Source organism: Pelodiscus sinensis, chromosome 2, assembly GCF_049634645.1.
Source record: "Pelodiscus sinensis isolate JC-2024 chromosome 2, ASM4963464v1, whole genome shotgun sequence".
Lineage (NCBI taxonomy): Eukaryota > Metazoa > Chordata > Testudines > Trionychidae > Pelodiscus > Pelodiscus sinensis.
Window position 1 is genome coordinate 175,216,768 of NC_134712.1, and position 22,238 is coordinate 175,239,005.

The 22,238-nt window shown below is 42.8% G+C and overlaps 1 protein-coding gene across 27 annotated transcripts in view; it reads left to right on the forward strand.

Moving 5' to 3' along the window:
* The window catches only part of CLASP2 (cytoplasmic linker associated protein 2), a 264,670-nt gene that overhangs the window by 219,798 nt on the left and 22,634 nt on the right, over positions 1–22,238 (forward strand). For 17 of the 27 annotated variants that reach the window (XM_075921810.1, XM_075921816.1, XM_075921813.1 and 14 more), the window contains 5 exons: positions 1,337–1,500; positions 2,024–2,102; positions 2,231–2,281; positions 11,541–11,684; positions 16,660–16,803. In XM_075921810.1, coding sequence (XP_075777925.1) covers positions 1,337–1,500; positions 2,024–2,102; positions 2,231–2,281; positions 11,541–11,684; positions 16,660–16,803 — 582 coding nt within the window. The remainder of the gene's footprint in view (positions 1–1,336; positions 1,501–2,023; positions 2,103–2,230; positions 2,282–11,540; positions 11,685–16,659; positions 16,804–22,238) is intronic. The other 10 variants (XM_075921815.1, XM_075921824.1, XM_075921818.1 and 7 more) reach the window with 1 other exon arrangement.

The window sequence follows — 22,238 nt, forward strand, 5'->3', positions numbered from 1 at the left end:
AATGAAGTGCCAGCCTCAAATTCCTAATTAGGAACATTTGTCAACTAGTCATTTGGATTTAAACCTTCCATTAGTTGTGTATAGTTAATGACAGTATGACGACATTGTTAAAAAGCAAGTATAGTGAACTCTCTCATGAATGTGCATATACAGCAGTATATGTTATGATTTAGATTATGCTGGAATTCTGGCAGAATACATACCTTTGGGATTGTGTATCTAGAACATTTATGTCCCACTCCGCCATAAGTACATGTAAATCCAAAAGTTAGTGAAAGGTCCTAAAAAGAAAAAATAATGCCATCTAGTGGTAAATGTTATATACATAAACTAAAACCCTAAAATACTTCTTAATTTTAAGGTGGTCCTGCAAGCTTTGGAACTTGTAAATTTCTTTTGTCATTCACTCTTACATGTGGTGCGGTTTGGAATATGCAAATTGACATAGGGTACATCTTTCCTGAAAAAAAATGCAACAGCAATTCTCAGCTTGGGTCAACTGCCTTAGGCTCATGGGGCTAAAAATAGTGCAAATGTTCCCTGTCACACTGGAGTCCAGGCCTTGAGATCCTGGCTGAGTTTCAGAAGACCCTAGTGGGAATATCTATGCTGCTCTTTTTACACTATGCAGTATGAGCTCCATGAGCCCATCAATTAACCTGTGTTCCTAGAATTGCTGCTTTGGGGAGGAGGGGGGAGGGGCTATCCAGTTGATCATTTTCCTGAATATTTCCTTCCCAATACCACTCTTCCAAAATGTTTTAGATAATGTTTTAGAAAGATTAATATTCCATATATTTCAAAACAACATCATAATCAGAAATGTATTATACTTTTCCCCTCTACTGCAATGAATAATTTGTTTCATAATGTTGCCAGAACAGGGAAACTTTTTCTAGTCTCCAAATTTTATATGGAAAGGAACAAATGTATTTTAATTACACTTTCTGTGACCCCTTCCTTTTGTAAAAAGAGAAGTTATTTTATGGTCTGTGTAGAACTGACTTAAGTATATAAAGTTTGAAGTGGAAAGAAGTTTACATTAAAAAAATAAAGTTGTGCCAGCCATCACAATAAATATTTCTTTACCCGATGATACTGCATGGAATAGCTAATTGTCAAACTTCAGCTGAAGTTGAATAACAATATACTATTGTATCACGGAGACCAATGAAAAGCAAGACAAATTGTTTTCCTGCTTGGCTGCAAATCACTGCCTCTGTCTGCCTTTGATTCCCTTACTGCTTTTTTTCATCATTTGTGAGTTTAACACAGGTCAACGTCTTTTCCTTTTCTTCCCTCCACACCTTCTTTTCCCTTTCTCTGCTTCCTTTAGGTGTTCAGCATGTTTTTGGAGACCTTGGTTGACTTTATCCAGGTCCATAAAGAAGATCTACAGGATTGGCTGTTTGTGTTGTTGACACAGCTGTTGAAGAAAATGGGTGCTGATTTGCTTGGCTCGGTACAAGCAAAAGTTCAAAAGGCACTTGATGTCACAAGGTAATACGTTGCAGATAAAAATGTGTGCGCAATTTTGATTGACACCAGAATATATTCCCAGATTTCTCTCTCTCCGTACTATAAGGATCTTGGCCCCAAAACAGAACCTGTGGATGGCTTTAAAATACAACAAATGTAATGGTGAAGGTTTTAAAAATACCAGCTCATTTAATGAATTCAAATTGTCCTGGCCATTTCGAAGGCTTAACATGGAAAGATGAATACAAAATCGTTTTTGCACATCCTAGTGGGACTGGATTTAATAAGCTTCATACTGTTTAGAGCATTTTCATGTCTTGCGTGCTGGTTCATGTAATTGCTTGAAAGTAGTGAGATTGTGATATGTTAGCTGAATATTTCTCCAAGTATGTTATAGCATATCTACCCAGAGATTAAAGTAAGTAGGTGTTTATTGTAGTTTGAAAGGTAGATGAAGTTTTGATCCTTTTAGTTAGAGCAACCAGTTATTAAATGCAAGCCCCCATACAAGTAAGGCATTTTTCCTGATTTCTTTATTTTGAAGGGAATCTTTTCCAAATGATCTCCAGTTCAGTATTTTAATGAGATTTACTGTTGACCAGACCCAGACACCCAGCTTGAAGGTAAGAATTTACAAGTCTAAATTGCAAATGTAATATTTGTTGTTAGAAATTTGTTTTCTCTTACTATTTTAATTTGTATTGCAAAAAAAGGTTTTCATTTGGTGGATTTTGTTTTTATAAACTTTCAGACAGTCAAGCCAGCACTACAGGACCAGCTTCGCTCCTTTTGGAGCTCCAAGGTTTTTTGTCTGCCTTATTGTTTTTTTTTAACCCTATGTAAAATCTTTACAATGTATATGATAATTTCTATTTATATGCATCCATCTGTGGCTACTAACCTTTGCAAGAAACTTCAAGCATGCAGATATTCAACTTCTAGTGCCAAAGCAGATATTCAACTTCTAGTGCCAGAGCATTTGTTGCAGAAACAAACCTCACTTCAGTGAATACAACAGCAACAAAAATATGGCCGCCTAACACCAAGCTGGTTATGCAAACTCACTTCTATCAAGTCTTTTCTCATTTTATGTTTGTGATTTCCCAGTCATCTTTTCTAGATGTAGTTCTGACAATGGAGTTTTTTCCCTTTCATTTTGTAGGTTGTAGTCTCATTTAAAATTTAAATAATGTTAATACATGTAACTAAATTTTCATTCAAAAATATTTGTTTAGTGCATCATTTTAAGCTCTTCTAAAAGTAATGTGTTGCATTATATATGCACACATTTTCACAGCTTAAGAATATTTCGACACAGAAATGGCTGTATAACCTAAAATTAAAACTGATTTCAGTAAGACATACAATTAGAGAAAAGGTTGGCTTTGGTATAAATGCTGTAAATCCTAATATGATTACTAACAAGGCAAATGGGGGAAATAACAAGCATATACTAGACTGTAATTTTCTGCTCTATCCTGCACGACAATTTTACACCATTTGGAATGTTATGCAATGGAACAATACACAAGATTACACTTTTTTTCCTGTACACAGTGGGGCTGAAATCACATGCAAATGCCTCTTTTTTTTTTTTTCTTTTTTTTTCTTCTGTTTGCAGCACAGTAAAAATTACACTATTACTCTGAGGATACTTTATATTTTGCTATTACTTTGTGATGAATGTTAAACAGCAGCTGCTATCTCATAATGTGATCAGAGTTGTTGAAGAAAACAAAAGAAGCAGCAATATCACGTCACACAATTTGTTATGTAACATCCTTAAGACAGGTTAATTTCAGGAAGATTGTGTTGATTGCTGAGATGTACTTTCTCCAGAGAAATCTGATGTAATTACTAAAACATGTTATGCTTCCTTTTGTGAAGCTCATAGTTAAGTTTTGAAAGAGAGCATGGACTTGTGGTATGAGTATAAAGTCCAAAGAGTGGAATTCCTTAAAGACATGGTTCCAGAGTTTGACAGAGGTGATCAAGACCAAGACCATCCTCCTGAAGATAGAGAAGAAAGTTTAGAACATATAAAAAGACTGATTTAGGAAACAGACACCAAGAAGTTACCATAAAGATTGATCAACATTAGAGAAATACAGGATTTCTCTAGTAGAGAAGTTGGCTGGATTAGTCACTTCCTTTCTTAGAGCTGTGGCTTCAAATGATTGTCTCAAGCATTGTAGTTTCAAACAGATTTTTAACATATTTTAAGTATTAACATTTTTGTAAAATGTGCAGTTAGCAGGCCACTTTCTTGTCTTCTTCAATCTAAGAATTTATCATGCCCCATTCCTTACCCCATCAACATACTTAATACATTTCTGAAGTGCCAGAGAACTTATTTATTAGAACTTATTATGACACTAAGCTAGGGGGAGAGGTAGATACGCTTAAGGGCAGAGATAGGGTCCAGAGTGACTTGGACAAATTGGAGGATTGGGCCACTAGAAATCTCATGAGATTCAACAAAGACAAGTGTAGAGTCCTGCACTTGGGACGGAAGAATCCCAAGCATAGTTACAGGCTGGGGACCAACCAGTTAAGTAGTAGTTCTGCAGAAAAGGACCTGGGGGTTACAGTGGATGAGAAGCTAGATATGAGTCAACAGTGTGCCCTTGTAGCCAAGAAGGCTAATGGCATATTAGGATGCATTAAGAGGAGCATTGCCAGCAGATCCAGAGATGTCATTATTCCCCTTTATTCGGCTTTGGTGAGGCCACATCTGGAGTACTGTGTCCAGTTCTGGGCCCCCCACTACAAAAAGGATGCGGACGCATTGGAGAGGGTCCAGCGGAGGGCAACCAAAATGATTAGGGGTCTGGAGCATATGACCTACGAGGAGAGGCTGAGGGACTTGGGTCTGTTTAGTCTGCAGAAGCGAAGAGTGAGGGGGGACTTGATAGCAGCCTTCAACTTCCTGAAGGGAGGTTCCAAAGAGGATGGAGAGAGGCTGTTCTCAGTAGTGACAGATGGCAGAACAAGGAGCAATGGTCTCAAGTTGTGGTGGGAGAGGTCCAGATTGGATATTAGGAAAAACTATTTTACTAGGAGGGTAGTGAAGCATTGGAATGGGTTACCTAGGGAAGTAGTGGAGTCTCCATCCCTAGAGGTGTTTAAGTCTTGGCTTGACAAAGCCCTGGCCGGGTTGATTTAGATGGGATTGGTCCTGCCTAGAGCGGAGGGCTGGACTTGACGACCTTCTGAGGTCTCTTCCAGTTCTGATTCTATGATAAGGGGATGGTTGGATGAAATAACATGATCTTGGTAACTAATTGACCATTCATTTCCAGTTGGAAATAGGTCAATGGAGGGATGATAGGAGTTGCTATAGGGAACTTTCTGGGTGTCTGGCTGGTGAGTCTTGCCCACATGCTCAGGGTTTAGCTGATCGCCATATTTGGGGTCAGGAAGGAATTTTCCTCCAGGGTAGATTGGCAGAGGCCCTGGAGGTTTTTCGCCTTCCTCTGTAGCATTGGGCACAGATCACAGCTGAAGGACTCTCTGCATGTTGGGGCCTTCAAAGTATTGGAAGGCTTCAATATCTGAGACATAGGTGAGAGGATTATTCTAAGAGGGGTGGGCGAGATTCTGTGGCCTGCACGGTGCAGGGGGTCAGACTAGATGATCATAATGGTCCCTTCTGACCTTAAAGTCTATGAGTTATTATTATTAAAGTAAAGAAAATTAAGGACTCTGCCTACCCGTGTTTAATATTTTGTACTGGTATCCACCCCCATAGAACTAGAGTGCTTCCCAGAGTTAATTGAATTGGCAAAGCAAGATTTCCTTTTGAGCTGAATGGAAGCTAGCTCTTTTTCTTTCTCTGGTTTTCAGAAACTGTTCCTCAAGGGATGGTTATGTACCAGTAAGAATGAGTGGAGGTTGTTGGAAAAATTATTATTCTTGTGATGGCAAAACTATATAAAAGAGGAAAATCTTTTAGCATGACCCAATAGGGATCAGATTCTGGATTGCTCATCTGTTCTGGAAATGGTTCTACAGGCACCTGCCTCAACCAAGAGTGCCTTAACTCTGGCTCTCATGTTCTGTATTATAGGGTTTGTGTTATGCATTTTGTTCCAAAGAAATTCAGTTGTCTCCATGATTCATAGGGTGTGACATGGTTTCTAGTGAAGTTGGGACCTGATTTAGTAATAGATTTGAAAATTAAAAGCAGGGCCTTGAACTGGCCTCAGAGGTAGATTGGGAGCCAGTGGGGGAGCCAGAACACAGGAATGATGTGCATCCGCAGGTGCAATTCAAGCAGAAGGTAAAAAGCCAGGTTTTACACCAGTTAATCTTTGCATTGTTTTCACATTCTGTGAATTAAAGGTTTGGGAAGGTCACACTCCCCACAGTTTAAAGGTGAAACATACATGAAAAATACTGGCCAGATCCATCTCAGGAAGGAAGAAGTGAAGGTTTTTAGCAAGTATTGCTTGATCTGGAACAGTGAGAAGGCATGTAGGACCATTTTGGAAAATGTATCATGTTTGTGTAGTACTTAGAACCGACTTTTAAATGAATAAAATACATGACCAAGAGCTACTCAGTTAAGTATGGGAAATGGCCAGTGCTATTGTGGTGGATCTTACACTTTTCCTTGGTGTGTGGGTCAGTGTACTGACCTGCCCCTATTCTTGGGCTGCACAAGTGCCCTGAAAGAGGTGGGGAATGGGCCCAGGTTTGCCTCATACTTCAGCTTTACAGGCTTCTTTCCCTTTTTCGCCTTGGGCAGGGTTTTTCTTGGTCCACTGTACTGGGGAAGTCCTTCTGCCCTTCTTGGGCAGGATCACCTTCCTTTGCTTCTCTAATCATCTGGTTAAAACCAGTACTCTTAAGAGCTACTGGGGGTCCTTCCCTCTCTCTGACTGAATCAGGGGTTTTTATTAGGTATTGGGTGGAGCCTTAATTGGTTCCAGGTGCTCCAATTACTCTATAGTAACCTTTCCCAAATCCCAAGAAATAAGGCCTTAATCATTCTATGGTTTGTATACCTCCCACTTATCACTCCCCTGCTGCTCTCTAGCCCTACTGTATCACATAAGGTGCCTTTATCTTTAAATAACTTATTTTCCTGCATTGAAGTTTTGAGAGGACCATTCTAGTATGCTGTTATGGATTTATTTAAAAAAACAGAAAAACAAATATATAACAAATGTAAATAAGCAATATGTCACTAATTTACTTCCGGTTTCCCTAATCTAACCTGACACAGTGCAATGATCAGATCAAGATTACAATTGAAATGCAGTCAATAAATTGGTGTTTCAATTTATCTGGCTCCTCCCCAATTACTAAAATGAGTAATTAAATAACGCATAGGGCTAAAAAAAGAACAGCATCAATATTTCACAGGAAATTTAAAGACAAAAACATTTCTTTAATCCAATCAATTGGGCAAAGAGTTTGCACTTAGAATGACTTCTGTGTAGTTTCTCAGAAAATCCTTTCTGCACCAAAAGAATTAGACACAACAGGTTTGGGAAGGTCACAGTGTATTCTTCATATACTTGCTATAAGTACAAACCTCAACTCAACCTTAAAGTCCCCCTTAAATTCCCCAGTCCCTAAAAGTACAAGTAAGTACCTTTGTGCTTTCTGTCATGCTGCCTCTCAAGTTGTGGTAGACACTCCCCACATGCAAAGCTACTTCATTATATTCCTTCAGAAAGAAAACAGATTGAAAAACCTCTGCTTTAGAATATGACAAAGGCAGCTCCTCTGACCCTCCAATTATTGTCCAGAGTTAAGTCCGTTATCAACCTAATCATTTTTATAGGGACAGCAGCCGGCTCCCCAAGAGCAGGGCTGGCAGCTAGTGAGCACCGGCAAAGAGTGTAACCATAATGAAAACTGATAAGTTGATGCTTACTGGTTAGCCTTTTAAATGGTTACACTCTTACATCCCTACTCTCTTGACACTTTTTCTGTGAGGGAAACTCCAAGGCATGGTTCAGCCTGCACTCTTCCTGATTTGAACAATCATGACTTACTCTCTCTGCCTCCTTCCTCTCATATATAGGTAAATAATCATTTTAGTCTGTGTGCAGCCTATAGGGAGCTACTCCATTACATCCAGTTACACTTGTGGGGAGCATCAGACAGACAGACAATTTATTCCTTATACAGTCTCCTTTCCAGGAATAATCCTTTGAGGAACGGGAAAAAAGGGCTAATGATGAAGCTGCATCACAGTCTAAGATCTCTTCCTCTCCATCCAGTGATGCAATAATGCTTGTACCTTCATCATATGCAGAAATGTCAAGCGGTTCCAGGAACTGATAAAAAAATGTGATTCCCTTCGTTACCCTTGGACTCAATTTCAGCAGCGGCTGAATCTGGACGCCAGTTCTGACTTGCATACAGATTCAACTTAAGAACCCCAGGCATCCCCAAGTCAGCCGCTGCTGAAACTGATCAGCGGCTGATTCCAGGAAGCCCGGGGCAGGGGCTTCCTGTAGTCAGCCACTGGTCAGTTTCAGCAGCGGCTGACTTGGGGACGCCTGGGACAGAGCAGTGTCAGCCGACGGTCAGGGCTCCCTATATCTGTCCCTTAAGACCGGCTGAAGTTCTTTTAAATTGTGCTTGGTTCTGTTACAGCAACTGAAGGAGTCAGGTTAAAGCTTAAACAGTTACAGGTTTATTTGAAGAAGCTTATAAATCATATGGTTGCAATGGCTATTGTTCTATTTCTTAACTACTAGCAAAATATAGATCTTAAAAATGGTTACAAAGAAAAGATAGAAAAATAGAAATAATGGTACCAAGTAACAGCTTACTCTTTCTATGTGTACACTTAAGACAGAGGACCACATCCAGGTACAATTTTTACCCCCTTCTGTGCCTCTCGACTCCAGCATGTCAGGCCAGGGCCGGTCCCTCAATTCCTAGGAAAGACGAAAATACGAGGTGGGCGTCCCCATAGAACCTCGGGAGGTCAAACACCTAACCCGACCAGCAGGTAAAGGGTAGAATGACACTCAAAAGTGAGTGTGTGCTGGACCTATCTTTTATACCCATGGGGTCACGTATTTCTCTTTCTTATCTGTCATGCCAAATGGGGCTGGTTTGTCTTTTGTGAGACCAGTTCTTACAAGGGAGTTGTGAACTTAATTTATACTTGTAAGAGAGATAACTAAATTGGAATTACTGGGGATTCTTTTCTCAGTGGGAAATTCCTCTTCCAGGGACTGTGTGTGTGTTCGAATCAACATAGGTGCCAGCCGGTGGCAGTCTCGCATATCCTGATCTCTCCTCATATCTATGTTTCAGCTTCTCAGGATCAGATGAGCCAGCATAGACTATGCTGATTTTATTGCTCCTTCTCTGTCCTGTATGCTTCAGAGAGGCAAATAAGATGGATGTGATGGAGGCGGGCTGTCTGGCCACAAGCAGCTGGGGTGCTGCTGGGTTGGTCCAGTAGCGCTGCCACTCCTCAGCGCTACTGGACCAACCCAGCAGCACCCCAGCTGCTCTGCCCCAGGTGTCCTGATTCAGCCGCTGCTGAAACTGATCAGCAGCGGCTGAATCAGGACTCCTGGGGCAGAGCAGCTGGGGTGCTGCCGGGTTGGTCCAGTAGCGCCAAGGAGCGGTGCTGCGGGACCAACTGGCAGCGCCACACCTGCTCTACCACAGGCCCGGGGTTTTGCTCCACGTCTCCCTGGTCTGCTGGGGGGGGAAAGGGGAAGCCACTAGCTGTGTCCCCCCTCCCCCCAGCAGACCAGGGACACGGGGAGCAAAGCCGCAGCGGCGGTGGAGTCCCGTGCCTCTGAGGCTTTGCCAGAGCAAAGCCTCAGAGGCGTGGGACCCCTCCGCCTTCCGGCTTTGCTCCAGGTGTCCCTGGTCTGCTGGAGACGATCCCCAGCAGACCAGGGGCACCTGGAGCAGCTTTTCTCGCCCCGGAGGTCGAGGTGGCGGGACAGCTGCACTCTGGGCGGTCCCGCTGCCTGCGAGCTCCGGGGCGAGAAAGCCCCATTCGTAAGTGCGGATCCGACATAAGTCAGATCCGCGTAACTTGGGGACTGCCTGTATAGCAACGTTAGCATGTGAAATGGAAGCACACCTGAGCCATGCCAAGTACAAACTCATCTGAAACCAGTGGGTATGTATTTGGAAGGGCTCAGTCCTGCCTGGCTTGTTGTTACCCATGCTACCATGGTTACACTAAAATTTATATGTGCACTATCTTGATGAGAGCGGCCTTGAGTATATGTACACAAGAAGGGGAGTCACTCCCCTGCCTTTGCATTGATACCTTGAGAGAACTTAAACTACTCAGTTGGTGGAAAACCCCAGCCAAGGTCTGTACTGGAGTCCCTTCATCTTACCTCCCCCCACAGTGACTATAGAAATGGACACGTATAGTGATAGGGAGGTGAACACATACATAAATCAGTGCATCACAAAGTGCTTCAATCCTTTGGTTAGGTGCAATTTCAGAGAAGGCAAACCTTAACAGCCAGCATCAAGGGGAAAGAATTAACGTAGTAAAATTACATCTAGTACCATTGCCTGACACTAACATATTTGTTACTCTATGCACTGACACACTTTATTTTTTTATATATCTGAAATATTAGAATGACCGAGGGGAGCATTTAAATAAACCATGTTTATTCAGAACAGTTATCAGTGCAAAGTCACAAATACTTCTATAAATTTGCTGAGATTTTACTGTGCATGATCTCTGCACAAGTACAATAGTTAATGGAGGCCAATTTTTTACCAAGAGGGGAGTGAGAGAGAGATAATAAGGAGAGAACCACATGACTTCCCTACATGACTCTCCATGTGACTCTACACACCCTCCACCGGGACCTCCCACACTCTTCCCATCCCCTCCCCATTCAACATTACCGGGGGACAGGGGACAATACAATTGCTAGAGGAGCTGCTACAAAATGTGTCCCCTAACAAAGATGTTTAATTTTCAGCATAGATTTCTGCTGCTAAAAGGACTGCCAGGCATTCCTAGTGCAAACTATATAGTGTTTACTGGGAGAAGCCAATTACACATGTATGTATCTTCAGTTTATCAGGTGGTGTTCCCTATGCCAAATATAAACCAAGTACAAAGTTAATGGCTATATGCATTATGCTAGTACAGCAGTCTCCAACCTTTTTAAGCAAAAGATCACTTTTTGAATTTAAATGCAATCCAGGATCTACCTCAAACACCCTTGCCCCTCCTCCTTCCCGTTCCTTCTCTGAGGCCCCACCCCTGCTCACTCCGCCTTCCTTCCCCCATCCTCACTCACTTTTATCAGGCTGGGGGCAAGGGTTTGGGGTGCAGCAGGGGTTCAGGACTGGGGCCGGGGTTTGGAATGTGGGCTCCAGCTGGGCACCGCTTACCACAGGTGGCTTCTGGGTGGTGGTACAGTGGGCTAAAGCAGGCTGACCCTTACCCTGGCCCTGCACCACTCCCAAAGCCTCCAGAAAACTCTTTCTATCCATACCCTCCTCTTCCCCCCGTTCTGTGGAGATGGGGTACAGAGTGGAGGGAGAGGCACCCTGACATCATCACCCTCTCCTCTTCCTCCTGTGCCCTGCACAGCAAGTAGATGGCTCCCAGGAGTGAGGGGCACCTCCAAGGCAAAGGGCAGGAGCAGCACAGCAGTGCTGAGAGGGGCAGATGAAATGCCAGCACTTGATAGTCTTTTGGCCAAACCTCTTAGGATCACCTGTCAAAGGTTCCAAGATCTACCAGTAGATCAGGATGTGACTACTGTGCTAATATTTTTATTTAATGTTAGTGAGACTTAAGATTAAGACTTAAGTTGTAAGACTTAAGTTGTAATTAAGATTATAGACATTGTATGGCTATTAAACCAAAACATTTGACTCCAGGTAAATTGGTTTAAAATTAGCTAAAAGACTTCCAGTATTGCCAGTATTTTATTCGTGTTAAAGTATCTCATTTTGTGCCATTACATTAGCCATTCTGGATTACTGCATGTAAATAGATCCCTGTTTCTTGAAAGCACACACACATCTTTTCAGCACGCTTTTGTTTTTAGCTATTCACCTAACTCTGCTTACCTTTGCAGGTTAAAGTTGCAATTCTTAAATACATAGAGACTCTTGCACAGCAGATGGACCCAGGGGATTTCGTAAATTCAAGTGAAACTAGACTGGCGGTATCTCGGATTATCACCTGGACAACAGAACCTAAAAGTTCAGATGTTAGGAAGGTATGTCCATTCATGCTAAAATATCTAGTTAGTCTGTTAGGGTTTTTCTTCAGTAGTTTCTGAAGCTGAATCTTGCTCTGACTGTCCTACCAGAATTAGGAGGTGATTTTTCCAATTAAAAAAAGTCCTACAGAAATTCCTCTGTAGTTTCTTTAGGAGTAGAGCTCTTATTCCATTTCACAATACACAGATTAAATTAAAGCATATTGTGTCAAAATAAAGATAAAATTATGCCTTGTATAGACTAAGATACAGGTGTGTTTTTAAAATATGTGCATTTAAATGTTGTAATTAATACATTTTAAAACTCTAGACAATGCATGTCCTATTTTGGCTGGTTGGGATGAACCTAGCGTAGGGTAAAATGAATGCAATTGTTTAAAATGCTTTGCATGACATTTAAATTTATTTAAGTGGCCTTCTCTAGACAGCCTTAACCAATAATACTGCAATAAGGGCCAACTTCTGTCCTAGTAATAATACGTACATCACAGAACGGGTGAGTAAGAAGCTAAAATTATAGTTCATCTGGGTGTATGTTTGCATCTGGTTTTGCACATTCTTTGTATTTGACAAAAGTAATTGTTAAGATGGTGATAATAGGAAGCTGACATTTTAATAAAACTACTACTTTGGCATCAAAGAACTCTTCATATCAAAGCCACTGTTGATGACATTTGCTATGGAAAACTAAAATACGCATTCTACAGAAGGGGTGTGGGGGTTTTTTCCCCCCCAGGAAGTGAGGAATTATATTTCCCAGTAAAAAATTGATTAAAAAAAAGAAGGTATTATGTATGCTATGTGCTGATATCCAAAATGAACTGTTTGTTTTTAAAATAGTTTTTTAGATCTCGATTCTCTTGTAATATGATTCCATAACTAGGGATGCCTCTATGAGAATCCGCATTGGGGGGAGCAGGAGCAGTTGTTGCGGGGAGCTGCCCTAAAATCTGGTTCCCCCCAGCACCATCTCCACCGTTTCTATCAGAGCCAGTTGGGGGCGGATAAGGGAAGCTGCTGCAAAGCAGCCCCTGTCCACCGGGGTCCCAGCAGGGAGCTGGGCTCCACCCCCCTTTTCTCCCCTGGCGCGGACAGGGGCTGCTGTTGCCAAGTAGTCCCTGTTCACAGCAGACTGGGCTGGCCGTTGCTTGGGGTGGCTGCTGGAGCAGCCCCTGCCTGCAGCCAGCCCTGTCCACCATGAACAGAAGCTTCTCTGGCAGCAGTGCCATCAACAGGGGCTGCTGGACTCTGTGTGAGCCAGGACCGAGCAGTCCCAGCTCATGCTGGTCCAGGAGGTTGTGACTCTGCATTTTAAATGTAGTAAGAGTCCCAGCTCGACCTTACTTCTGGAGCTACCCCTGCTGCAGGTCTGCAGAGTGCTCCTTATCGACTAATTGTGTGGTTGATACAAATTGTATCGACTACACAATTAGCCAGATAACCACAATTTATCATCCTTATGTATAACTAGCCCTAGCTAGTGTCATTATGGAACACTAATAATACATAACTGGATTGAAAACTTAACCCAAACCTATGTGTCTAAGGATGAAACATATTAGCCATGTGAAAAATGCTTAAGCTACAATTTAAAGAAAATAAATGTTGGTTTTGTCCTGCATTTAATTGTAATATATTGTCAGTCAACTTTCTTATTTATATAGATGTTTGTGGAAAGCCTTGCCAAAGGTTCCTTGAAAAAAGGGGCTACCAAAAAGACTAACTAGTCATGGGGTGAGCAGTTAAAGAGCATCATGGACAAACATTATCTAAGAAAAAGGGGGGAGGTGAGAGTAGAGGAATAAATGGTTAATTTTCTTCATGGTAAAAAAATAAGAGTAGGCTTCAAGATTCCCTATTAGCTCCAGTGTTTTAATAGGTTTAGTAATGTCTAGAAAAACTGTATTAAAAAAAAAATATGTAGCAAAATTTGCTCAGTTTTTCAAGACTAGAGAAAGTTGAAGAACTTCAGACTCTGACCTAATCAAGTTTGATAAATGGACAATGTGATGGCAAATTAAGTTCAGTGTTGTTAAATGCAAAGCAGTGCATGGTGGCAGGAAGACTTAAACTACTTTTACACCATACTAGGTTCTAAATTAACGCTAGAGCTGGGTGATGTGGAAGAGAAGTCAAAAAAGGCAGCTGGGATGGAGCCAAGTGCTGCAGAATTCCACCTAGCCATGTAATAACTAAGTTTCTGGGGAGGCAAGTGGGGGAAGAGAATCAGTCTGTCTGTCTCCTCTTCCTTCCTTCAGCTCAAGGAGTTTGATTGTGATGACATAAGCAGCACTAACACCTGAACAGAGGCAGATTTGAAAGATCATTAGTATTGTGACACTCCATCCAAGAGGATAACATCATCAACTTTCAATTTTACCCTTCCAAAAAGCTCGAGCCACAAGTTTCTTATCTGGGCACTGACTATGGGCAGTAAGACCCACAGGCTACGTCTACACTGGCCCTTGAAAGTAGGAATAAGAGATCCTCTGAAAAAGGGCTTTATTCCGGAGGATCGCGCCAGTCTAGACGCTTTTTTCCGGCTTTTCTCCAAGCCGGAAAAATAGCGGCGGACATGTTTATTTAAATCCGTGGGGGATATTTAAATCCCCCACGGATTTCCCTATTCTGACTTACCTGCTTTGCATGCCTTTTCCAGAATTTGGGGCCAGTGTAGACGTAGCCACAGTGTTTTGCATTTATCTGTGGCTAGTTAGATGTCTGACATTTTCAAACATGAGAAGTCAGAACAGAGAAATACTATAGCAAGATTCTGTAGGGAGAAGCAGAAGAAAAGTAGAGAGAGAAAAACACCGAAGAGGAGGTGAAGAACACAGTATAAGTAAAAGGAGAGAAACAGTTGCGGAGGAAAAAAGTGAACAAAGATAACTTAACGTTATTACAGTATATTACTTGGTAGAGAAAAGGGGAGAAATAAATATATGAAAGAATATTCTAAACTATTTGTTTAAATATCTTGGTATTTAGATACTCATGCGTGTTATAATTGGTTAATCTGGAATCCGCTTTATACCAGAATGAAAGTGTTAAATAAGTCTGGAACTCAATATTGTGTGTTTTATTGAAATGTGACTGGCCTTTTGTTACACTGACAAGCCTTTTGGCCTGTCATTTAAGCACTAAATCATGTAAATGATTACACTAAATTAGCTCAAAAAAGTTAGCTAAAAGATACACTGTATTCTACAGTCATTCTAAATTCTAGTCATTAAACATCTGTATTTTTGCTCCAAGTCAAGAAAAACAACTTTAAAGCACCTGTTTAAAAATAGATATTTACTCCTCCAACAGTGAGGAGGATCTGTACATTGCCTAATAAAGAAAAACTTAAAATAAGAAATTATGCAGCAACCCAGAATCTCTAATATTAATCGTTCAAACTTCGATTTTCATAAGTTTTGCATTTAGCTAAAATAATTCGTGTAGTACTTACTTCACAAAGTTAGTGTTCATATTTTATAGATAAGGGAAACTGGAGAAGAAAGAAGTTAAATGATTCCCCCTGTGACGTTGGGGAAGTCAGTGTAAGTGAAAGACCTAAGATCAATCGACTGAACTATGTTTACCATTTTCCAGATTAACACATCTATTTGCTAAATTTTAAAGTAAAGGTTCTCAGTTGATAGGTGGATTGTGACCCACAAGTTTAACAGATCACCAGAAAGTTTCTGGCAAAGAGGCAAGTATAGCAAGCCTACTCCCATCATTTCTGGCATATTCTGCTAAATATGGGTCATCTGTTGTTTTGGAAATTATTCTATTTTCACGCCAAAATCACTTAAGTCGTTAATGCTGTTTTCTTTGTTGTTTTACTAATCTATGTTGCTAGCACAAAGCACTCTGGCAAAACATATCAGAATGACTTGTTGCTAGGTCAGGGGTGGGCAAAAGGGCCTCCACGGGCTGGATTCGGCCCGCCAAGCGGGTTGATCTAACCCATGGAGGCCCTGCCACTCCCCCACCCCCAGGCACTTATGGTCTGTGGGTGGGGGAAGCGCACAAAGTTTTCTCCGCCCTGCCATGAGCACATAGCACTTTGAAGTGCCACGTGCTCCTAGCAGGGTGGAAGGAGACTTCACTTGCTCCCCAGCTGTCAAGCCCTGATTGGCCTGGGGGTGGGAGGACAGCACAAAGTTTTCTCCGCCCTACCCCTGCCCGGCGAGGAGCACGTGGCACTTAGAAAAGTTCTGCGTGCTCCTAGCAGGGGTAGAGGAAACTTCGTGCGCTTCCCCGCCCCAAAGCTCTGATTGGCCAGGGAACGGGGGAGCATGTGGAGGGTAGGCCAGAGGAAACTTTGTACACTCCTCCTGCCCCCAGGCCAATCAGGGCTTGGGGTCAGGGAAGCGTGTGAAGTCTCCTCCCAGGAGTGCATGGCACTTCAAAGTGCTACGTGCTCCAGGCAGGGCAGAGAAAACTTCGTGCGCTTCTCCTGCCCCCATGCCCTAATTGGCCTGGGTGTGGGAGAGCATGAGAAATTTCTTCCCGCCCTGCCAGGGGCATGGGTGCTTAGTGGGAAGGGGGGGCAAAGGGGCTCCCCAACCCCAGACCAATCATGGTCTGTGGGTGGGAAGCATGGAAGCATCCTGGCTCCGCCCTTTCCATTTTAGGCCCCGCCCCTTCTGGGGCGGCCCGGGGCCACTTCAAAAACTATTGAAGTGGCCCCTGGCCAAAAATTATTGCCCACCCCTGTGCTAGGTGGATCATAGGAAGTAAAAGGCTAAGGATTCCTGAGCAGGGCCATAAGTGTGAGACCAGCAAATGTCCAATATTTTTTTAACCATGTCTGCCAGTACCTTGAGTCAAATTATATAGTAATCAGCATTGTACTTCTGCCATTTTTTTAATTAATACTTATTTTCTTGGAAATCCTGACTGGTAGAATAAATCAATTTCAATATATAACATTTTAAAACAAATTTACATACAGTTTTCATTTATATTTTTGCTCTAGGCTGCACAGTCAGTGCTGATTGCACTATTTGAACTCAATACCCCAGAGTTTACAATGTTACTGGGTGCTTTACCAAAAACATTTCAGGATGGAGCAACAAAGCTTCTCCACAATCATCTCCGGAATACGGGCAATGGTGGCCAGGTATGTACGCTTTTTTTTTTAACTCTGAAGTTACTGATACATACTTTCAACCTTATCTTAATCTGGGGTGCTTGCTCATGTTGATTCCAAGTAGGTATGTGTGTGTCATGTATACATTCATTGGAAGACACCGTTTGAGACTGTAGGATGGATAGCAGTTCCCCAGGATGCCCTGACCCCTGCAATGGCAGGTGCCAATGCAGTGGCCCTTCTGCGCCCCATCAGTGTATCACCAACTCTAGAAGCCCAGCACCAGGTCTCTGTCGGTTGTCTCAGAAAGAGGGGGTCCCCAATGTCCTCTCTAGCCTGGTAACCACCATGGGGCTCTCAGACTGGCACCACGGACAGTACTGATGCTATTACAGGAGCTAATACGGAAGCTGGCACTAAGAACAGAACTGGTACTGTCCCTGATATCACACAAAAGGCATCATGGCAGGAGTGCCCCTGTGAATTGGAGGATTAAGAGGACCTGGTGCTGCGAGAGCATCATCCTCATCCTGTTCAGATGCGGCAGTAGTGAGCTTGTGTGTCACATTGCCACCAATAGATAGCAGAGCCCACCAGAAACTGCTTACGAGTGTGGCACAGACCTTTGGGTCTCCAGGCAACAGAGGTGTCTGAGCCAGTCTCCTCTATGGTGGATATTCTGACACTCAACTATTAAGGGTAGCCTTATTCTTGATTAAAACCATCCAAAGCAACATCAGGATCCTATGGTAGACTCATGCCTCTTCCTCCACACACAGAGTGAAAGGGTTGGAAAATAAGTTCTTTGTACTCTCAAAAGAGTGTGTGTACCTGTTCACTCACCCTCCACTGGTCATGCTTGTTGTGGCAGCTGCAAATGAGAAGGAAAGACAAGAGCATCAGGGACCAACGCCAAAATCAAAGAAAGCAAAGAAGGTCTGCTCTACCAAGGGTTCAAGCATTGGCTTGCCAACCAGTAGGTGGGCCTCAGCCTTTACAATTTTAGGTCTTGGAAAACTAAGTTTAAAGAGTTGCTGCCAGCTGAATCAGTCAGAATTTGTGGCCATCTTTGAAGAGGACAAGGTTATAGCAAAGACCTCTTTGCAAGCCACATTTGACATAGCAGTTTCAGCACCCACACATTGTCAACCATGATGATAATGTGAAGGAGCTTGTGACTGCAAACAAACAATTTAGGACTTTCTTTTGATGGATCAGGGCTGTTTTTGAAGCAAATGGACTCTAAGGTCCATAGTCTCAAAGACTCACAAAAGACATTAAAATCTCTGGGACTCCATACATCAGCCCCACAAAGGAAGCATTTCAGATCTCAGCCTTCCACACACTTCTGCCCTACTTATCCTAGACACAATTACAACAGGAAGAGGGCAGAAGGAGGAGGCTACTTTAGCCTTCTTCTAACCAGAGCCAGGGCTCTGCAGGCAGTCTTCCAGCCCCAAACAAAACTTTTCAAGGTGTACCCAAGAGTGTTGCACCACACAAAATCCTGGATCCTTGCCTCCATTTTATGAACTGTCTGTCGTATTTTTGCCATGCCTGGACCCAGATCACTTTGGAACACTGGAATAGGGATATTCTCTCCAATTCTCTTCCATCTCATCTATCCCCATTTCTCTTCCCTCTTCAAGGATCCTTCTTGTGAGCAACTTGTCATACAGAAGGCGGAAATGTTCCTAGAAGTTGGAGCTGTAGAGAGATGCCTCAAGTTCAAGGGCTAGAGACTTTACTCCTGATATTTCCTAATCCCAAAGGCCAAGGATAGAGTTAGGCCTATTCTAGACCAGCAGTAGATTTATGAAAAAGCTGAAGTTGCTCATGGGCTCTCTGATTTTCATTATTCCCCTCTCTGGATCCAGAGTACTCAACTTAAGGGCCATGTACTTTCATGTGTCAATGGTTCTATCCCATAAGCAGTTCCTCTACTTTGTGATCAACAACACCTATTATCAGTTCATGGTTCCCCCTTTCAGGCTGTTGGCAGCTCCTTGAGTGTTCATCAAATGTATGTCTGTTGTAGTTGCCTTCCTGAGGAGGCAACAGTACAAGTATTCCTGTACCTATATGACTAGCTAAACAAGGCTGCACCACAGCTCAGGTCGGAGGAGCACATGAACCCAATAAGGTTGACTTTCAACAGCTAGGACTGATACTGAATGTGGCAAAGTCATTGGAGCTCTCCTTGACTCAGGTCCAGTCAAAACAATTCTTCCATAATTGCGTTTTCTGAATATAGGTGCCATTAGGGAGGTCTTACAATAATACCCCATTGTGAAATTGCCTGGAGCTGCTCAGTCATATGTCCGCTTATATGTACGTGATTCAGTGTATGAAATTGCATTCCAGCCTCAGTATATAGGCCAAACCGAGATCACCTAAACAAGATAGTCACACTTCCTCCTCCAGTTATCAAGTCTCTCCTGTCGTGGCTCAACCCACAAGCAGTATGTGCAGGAGTACCCTTTTCCAGGCCCAAACGCTTGCTGTTTCTAGTCATAGAGGAGTAAGCAATAAGGTGGGTGGGCTCATCGAGGAAGACTCAAGGTATCTAGTTCCAGGTAGAATGTTTGCAGCACATCACTCATGGATGCTTTTTCCCCTCTATTCGAAGGATCACCTGCTGTCTGCATTTCTACTCTTTCTGATTGTACAGAATATCTTGCTAAAGTTCAGAAGAAAGGGAGCATCAATTATCTTAATTGCACCAGCAGCATGGACACATCAACACAGGTTCATCATGCTCCTAGACATGTCAGTGGAGATGCCCATAACTAGAGTACTACCAAATTCATGGTCCAGTTTGGTCAATTTCACAGTCATAAGGTTTTAAAAATAATAAATTTCATAATTTCAGCTATTTAAATCTGAAATTTCACAGTATTATAATTGAGGTGGTCCTGATCCAAAAAGGAGATGTGGAAGGTGTGTGGTTACAAGGTAATTATGGGTGAGGAGGGGAGATTGCAGTACTGCTACCCTTACTTCTGTGCTGCTGCTGGTGGCAGCACTGCCTTCAGAGCTGGCCAGCTTCGAAAATGGTGGCTGGTGACAGAGCCACCAACAGCAGTAGTAATAATGGCATGGTACGGTATTGACACCCTTACTTTTGAGTTGCTCTGTCTGTCAAGCTGGGCCACCACTGTCAGCGGCCACCACTCTTGGGTCGCCCAGCTGTGAGGGCAGCAGAGCAGAAGTAAGGATGCTTGATATTGCCACCGTTTTACACTGCTGCTCTTGGGGTGCCACCTTCAGAGCTGGATGCCTGGGCAACAGCCGCTGCTTTCTGGCCACCCAGTTCTGAAAGGTTGACCGCACCATGACCTACCTAAAATAACCTTGTGATCTCCCCACCCCCTGCAACTCTCTTTTGAGTCAGGCCCCCAATTTGAGAGTCTTCCCCATGAAATCTGTATAGGATAGGGTAAAAGCACACACAAGACCAGTTTCATGAGGGAAGACCAGATTTCATGGTCTGTGATGCCTTTTTCAGGGCCATGAATTTGGTGGGGACCGACCTACCCGTAACCCTGCCCTGTCTCCTGTACTTGATTACACAGGACCATAAGTATCTTCAGCATCCCAATCTAGAAGCTCTCCATCTCATAACTGGGAAACTCCATGGCTATATCCCTTGGCGCTCACATGCTCCGATCCTGTTAGGGAGATGGATTAGCAGTAGCAAACCATCCATTAGACCCACTTATTTGGCTAAATAGAAAAGAGTCTCTCTTTGGACATTACAGAAGGACACTCACCTTTACAGTCATCAGTTCCCTTTGTCCTGGACTATTTAATACATCTGACTCAGCAGAGCTTGTGAGTTTCACCAATAAAAGTGTACCACGTAGCTGCTACCTCAGTTTTCCATCCCAGTTCAGCCAGCCTGGTTTTTCTAACCCCATGGCTGGCTGCTTCCTTACTTGACAATACAGTCTATCTAGTCATTTAAGACAGCCAATCCCCCACATGGGTCCTCAACCTCATGCTCTCAAGACTGAGGTATCCTTTCTTTAAGCACCTAGCAACATGTTCTCTTCTCTACCTTTCCTGGAAAGTAGCATTCTTTGTGGCTATAACTTAAGGCCTTAACTACTGAGCATCTACTGTCTTCTATCTGGACAATGTGCATTTATAGCCACACCTAGCTTTTCTCCCAAAGATAGTTTCACAATTCTAGCTGGACCATGATGTGTTTCTTCCAATGTTATTTCCTAAGCTGCATGCTAGCAGTCGGGAACAAATGTTCCATCTAACTGGATGTTAGGCGAGCATTAGCTTTTTCCCAAACAACTTCAATTCATTTGATTTAAATCAGTACAATTCCTCACTGCAATTGCAGAGCAAATGAAGGGGCTTCCAGTGTAATCCCAAAGAATCTCTATGGATCATGACCTGTATCAGGGCATGTCATGACCTGACGAAGATACCTGCTCTCATGCTGTTGGTGCTACTCCACAAGAGCTAAGCATCCGTGGCAGCATTCTGGTGCAAGTCTTTATTCACCACATGCTCAGGGCAGCAACATGGTTGTCAATCTACACCTTTATATCCTACTGCGCCATTATTGAGCAGGTCAGAGACAATGCCGCATTTGGCAGAGCAGTGCTGCCATCTGTGGCCCACTGAGCTCTGACCTCTCCTCCTAGCAGATTCTTGGGAATCACGTACTTGGAAATGACATAAGCAAGTGTCATTGAAGAAGAAAAAAATGGCTATCTGCCTTCTCGTAATTGTTGTTCTCCTAGATATGTTGCTCAGTCTGTTCCAAAACCCACCCACCTGCTCCTTTCTGGGTGTGTCTAGACTACAGGGTTTTTTTTTGTTTTTTTTTTAAGTGGCCTTTTTTCGAAAAAACATCCCCTGGGTCTAGACTGCTGCCGCGTTCTTTCAAAAATAAATCGAAAGTACGTGACAGTTTTTTCAACCGCAGAAAACTGTTTTACGAGGAAGAATGCCTTTTTTGGAAAGTGCTCTTTTGAAAAAAGGTGCTATGTAATGTAAACTGCTTTTTCGAAAGAGAGCATCCAGACTGCCTGGTTGTAGTCTAGACACTCTTTTTTGAAAGAGGCTTTTTCAAAACTATCTTTCGAAAAAGCCTCTTTCAAAAGAGGCTTGCAGTCTAGACATAGTATCTGAGTCTTCTAGCAAAAAAGGAACTGAAGAGGGCATAGGTCAGCAGGGACCTCTGTACACCACCATGAAAGTACAACTCCAGGGATCTCCACAGCCAACCCACTGCGAGAAAAATCGTCCATGGATACTGCACATATATACCTTCTTGGAATGAACATAGGCAACACATCTCAAAGAACAACTGTTAAGGGAAGATAGCTAATTATTGTTTAGAGGCTTTTAGTTTGATTTGATTTATTTGCAAGGGGCTTCTAAAAAGGAGTGTGCCTTAATTCACAAAACAATGTTCTTATTTTAAAAACGAGAGAGGGAGA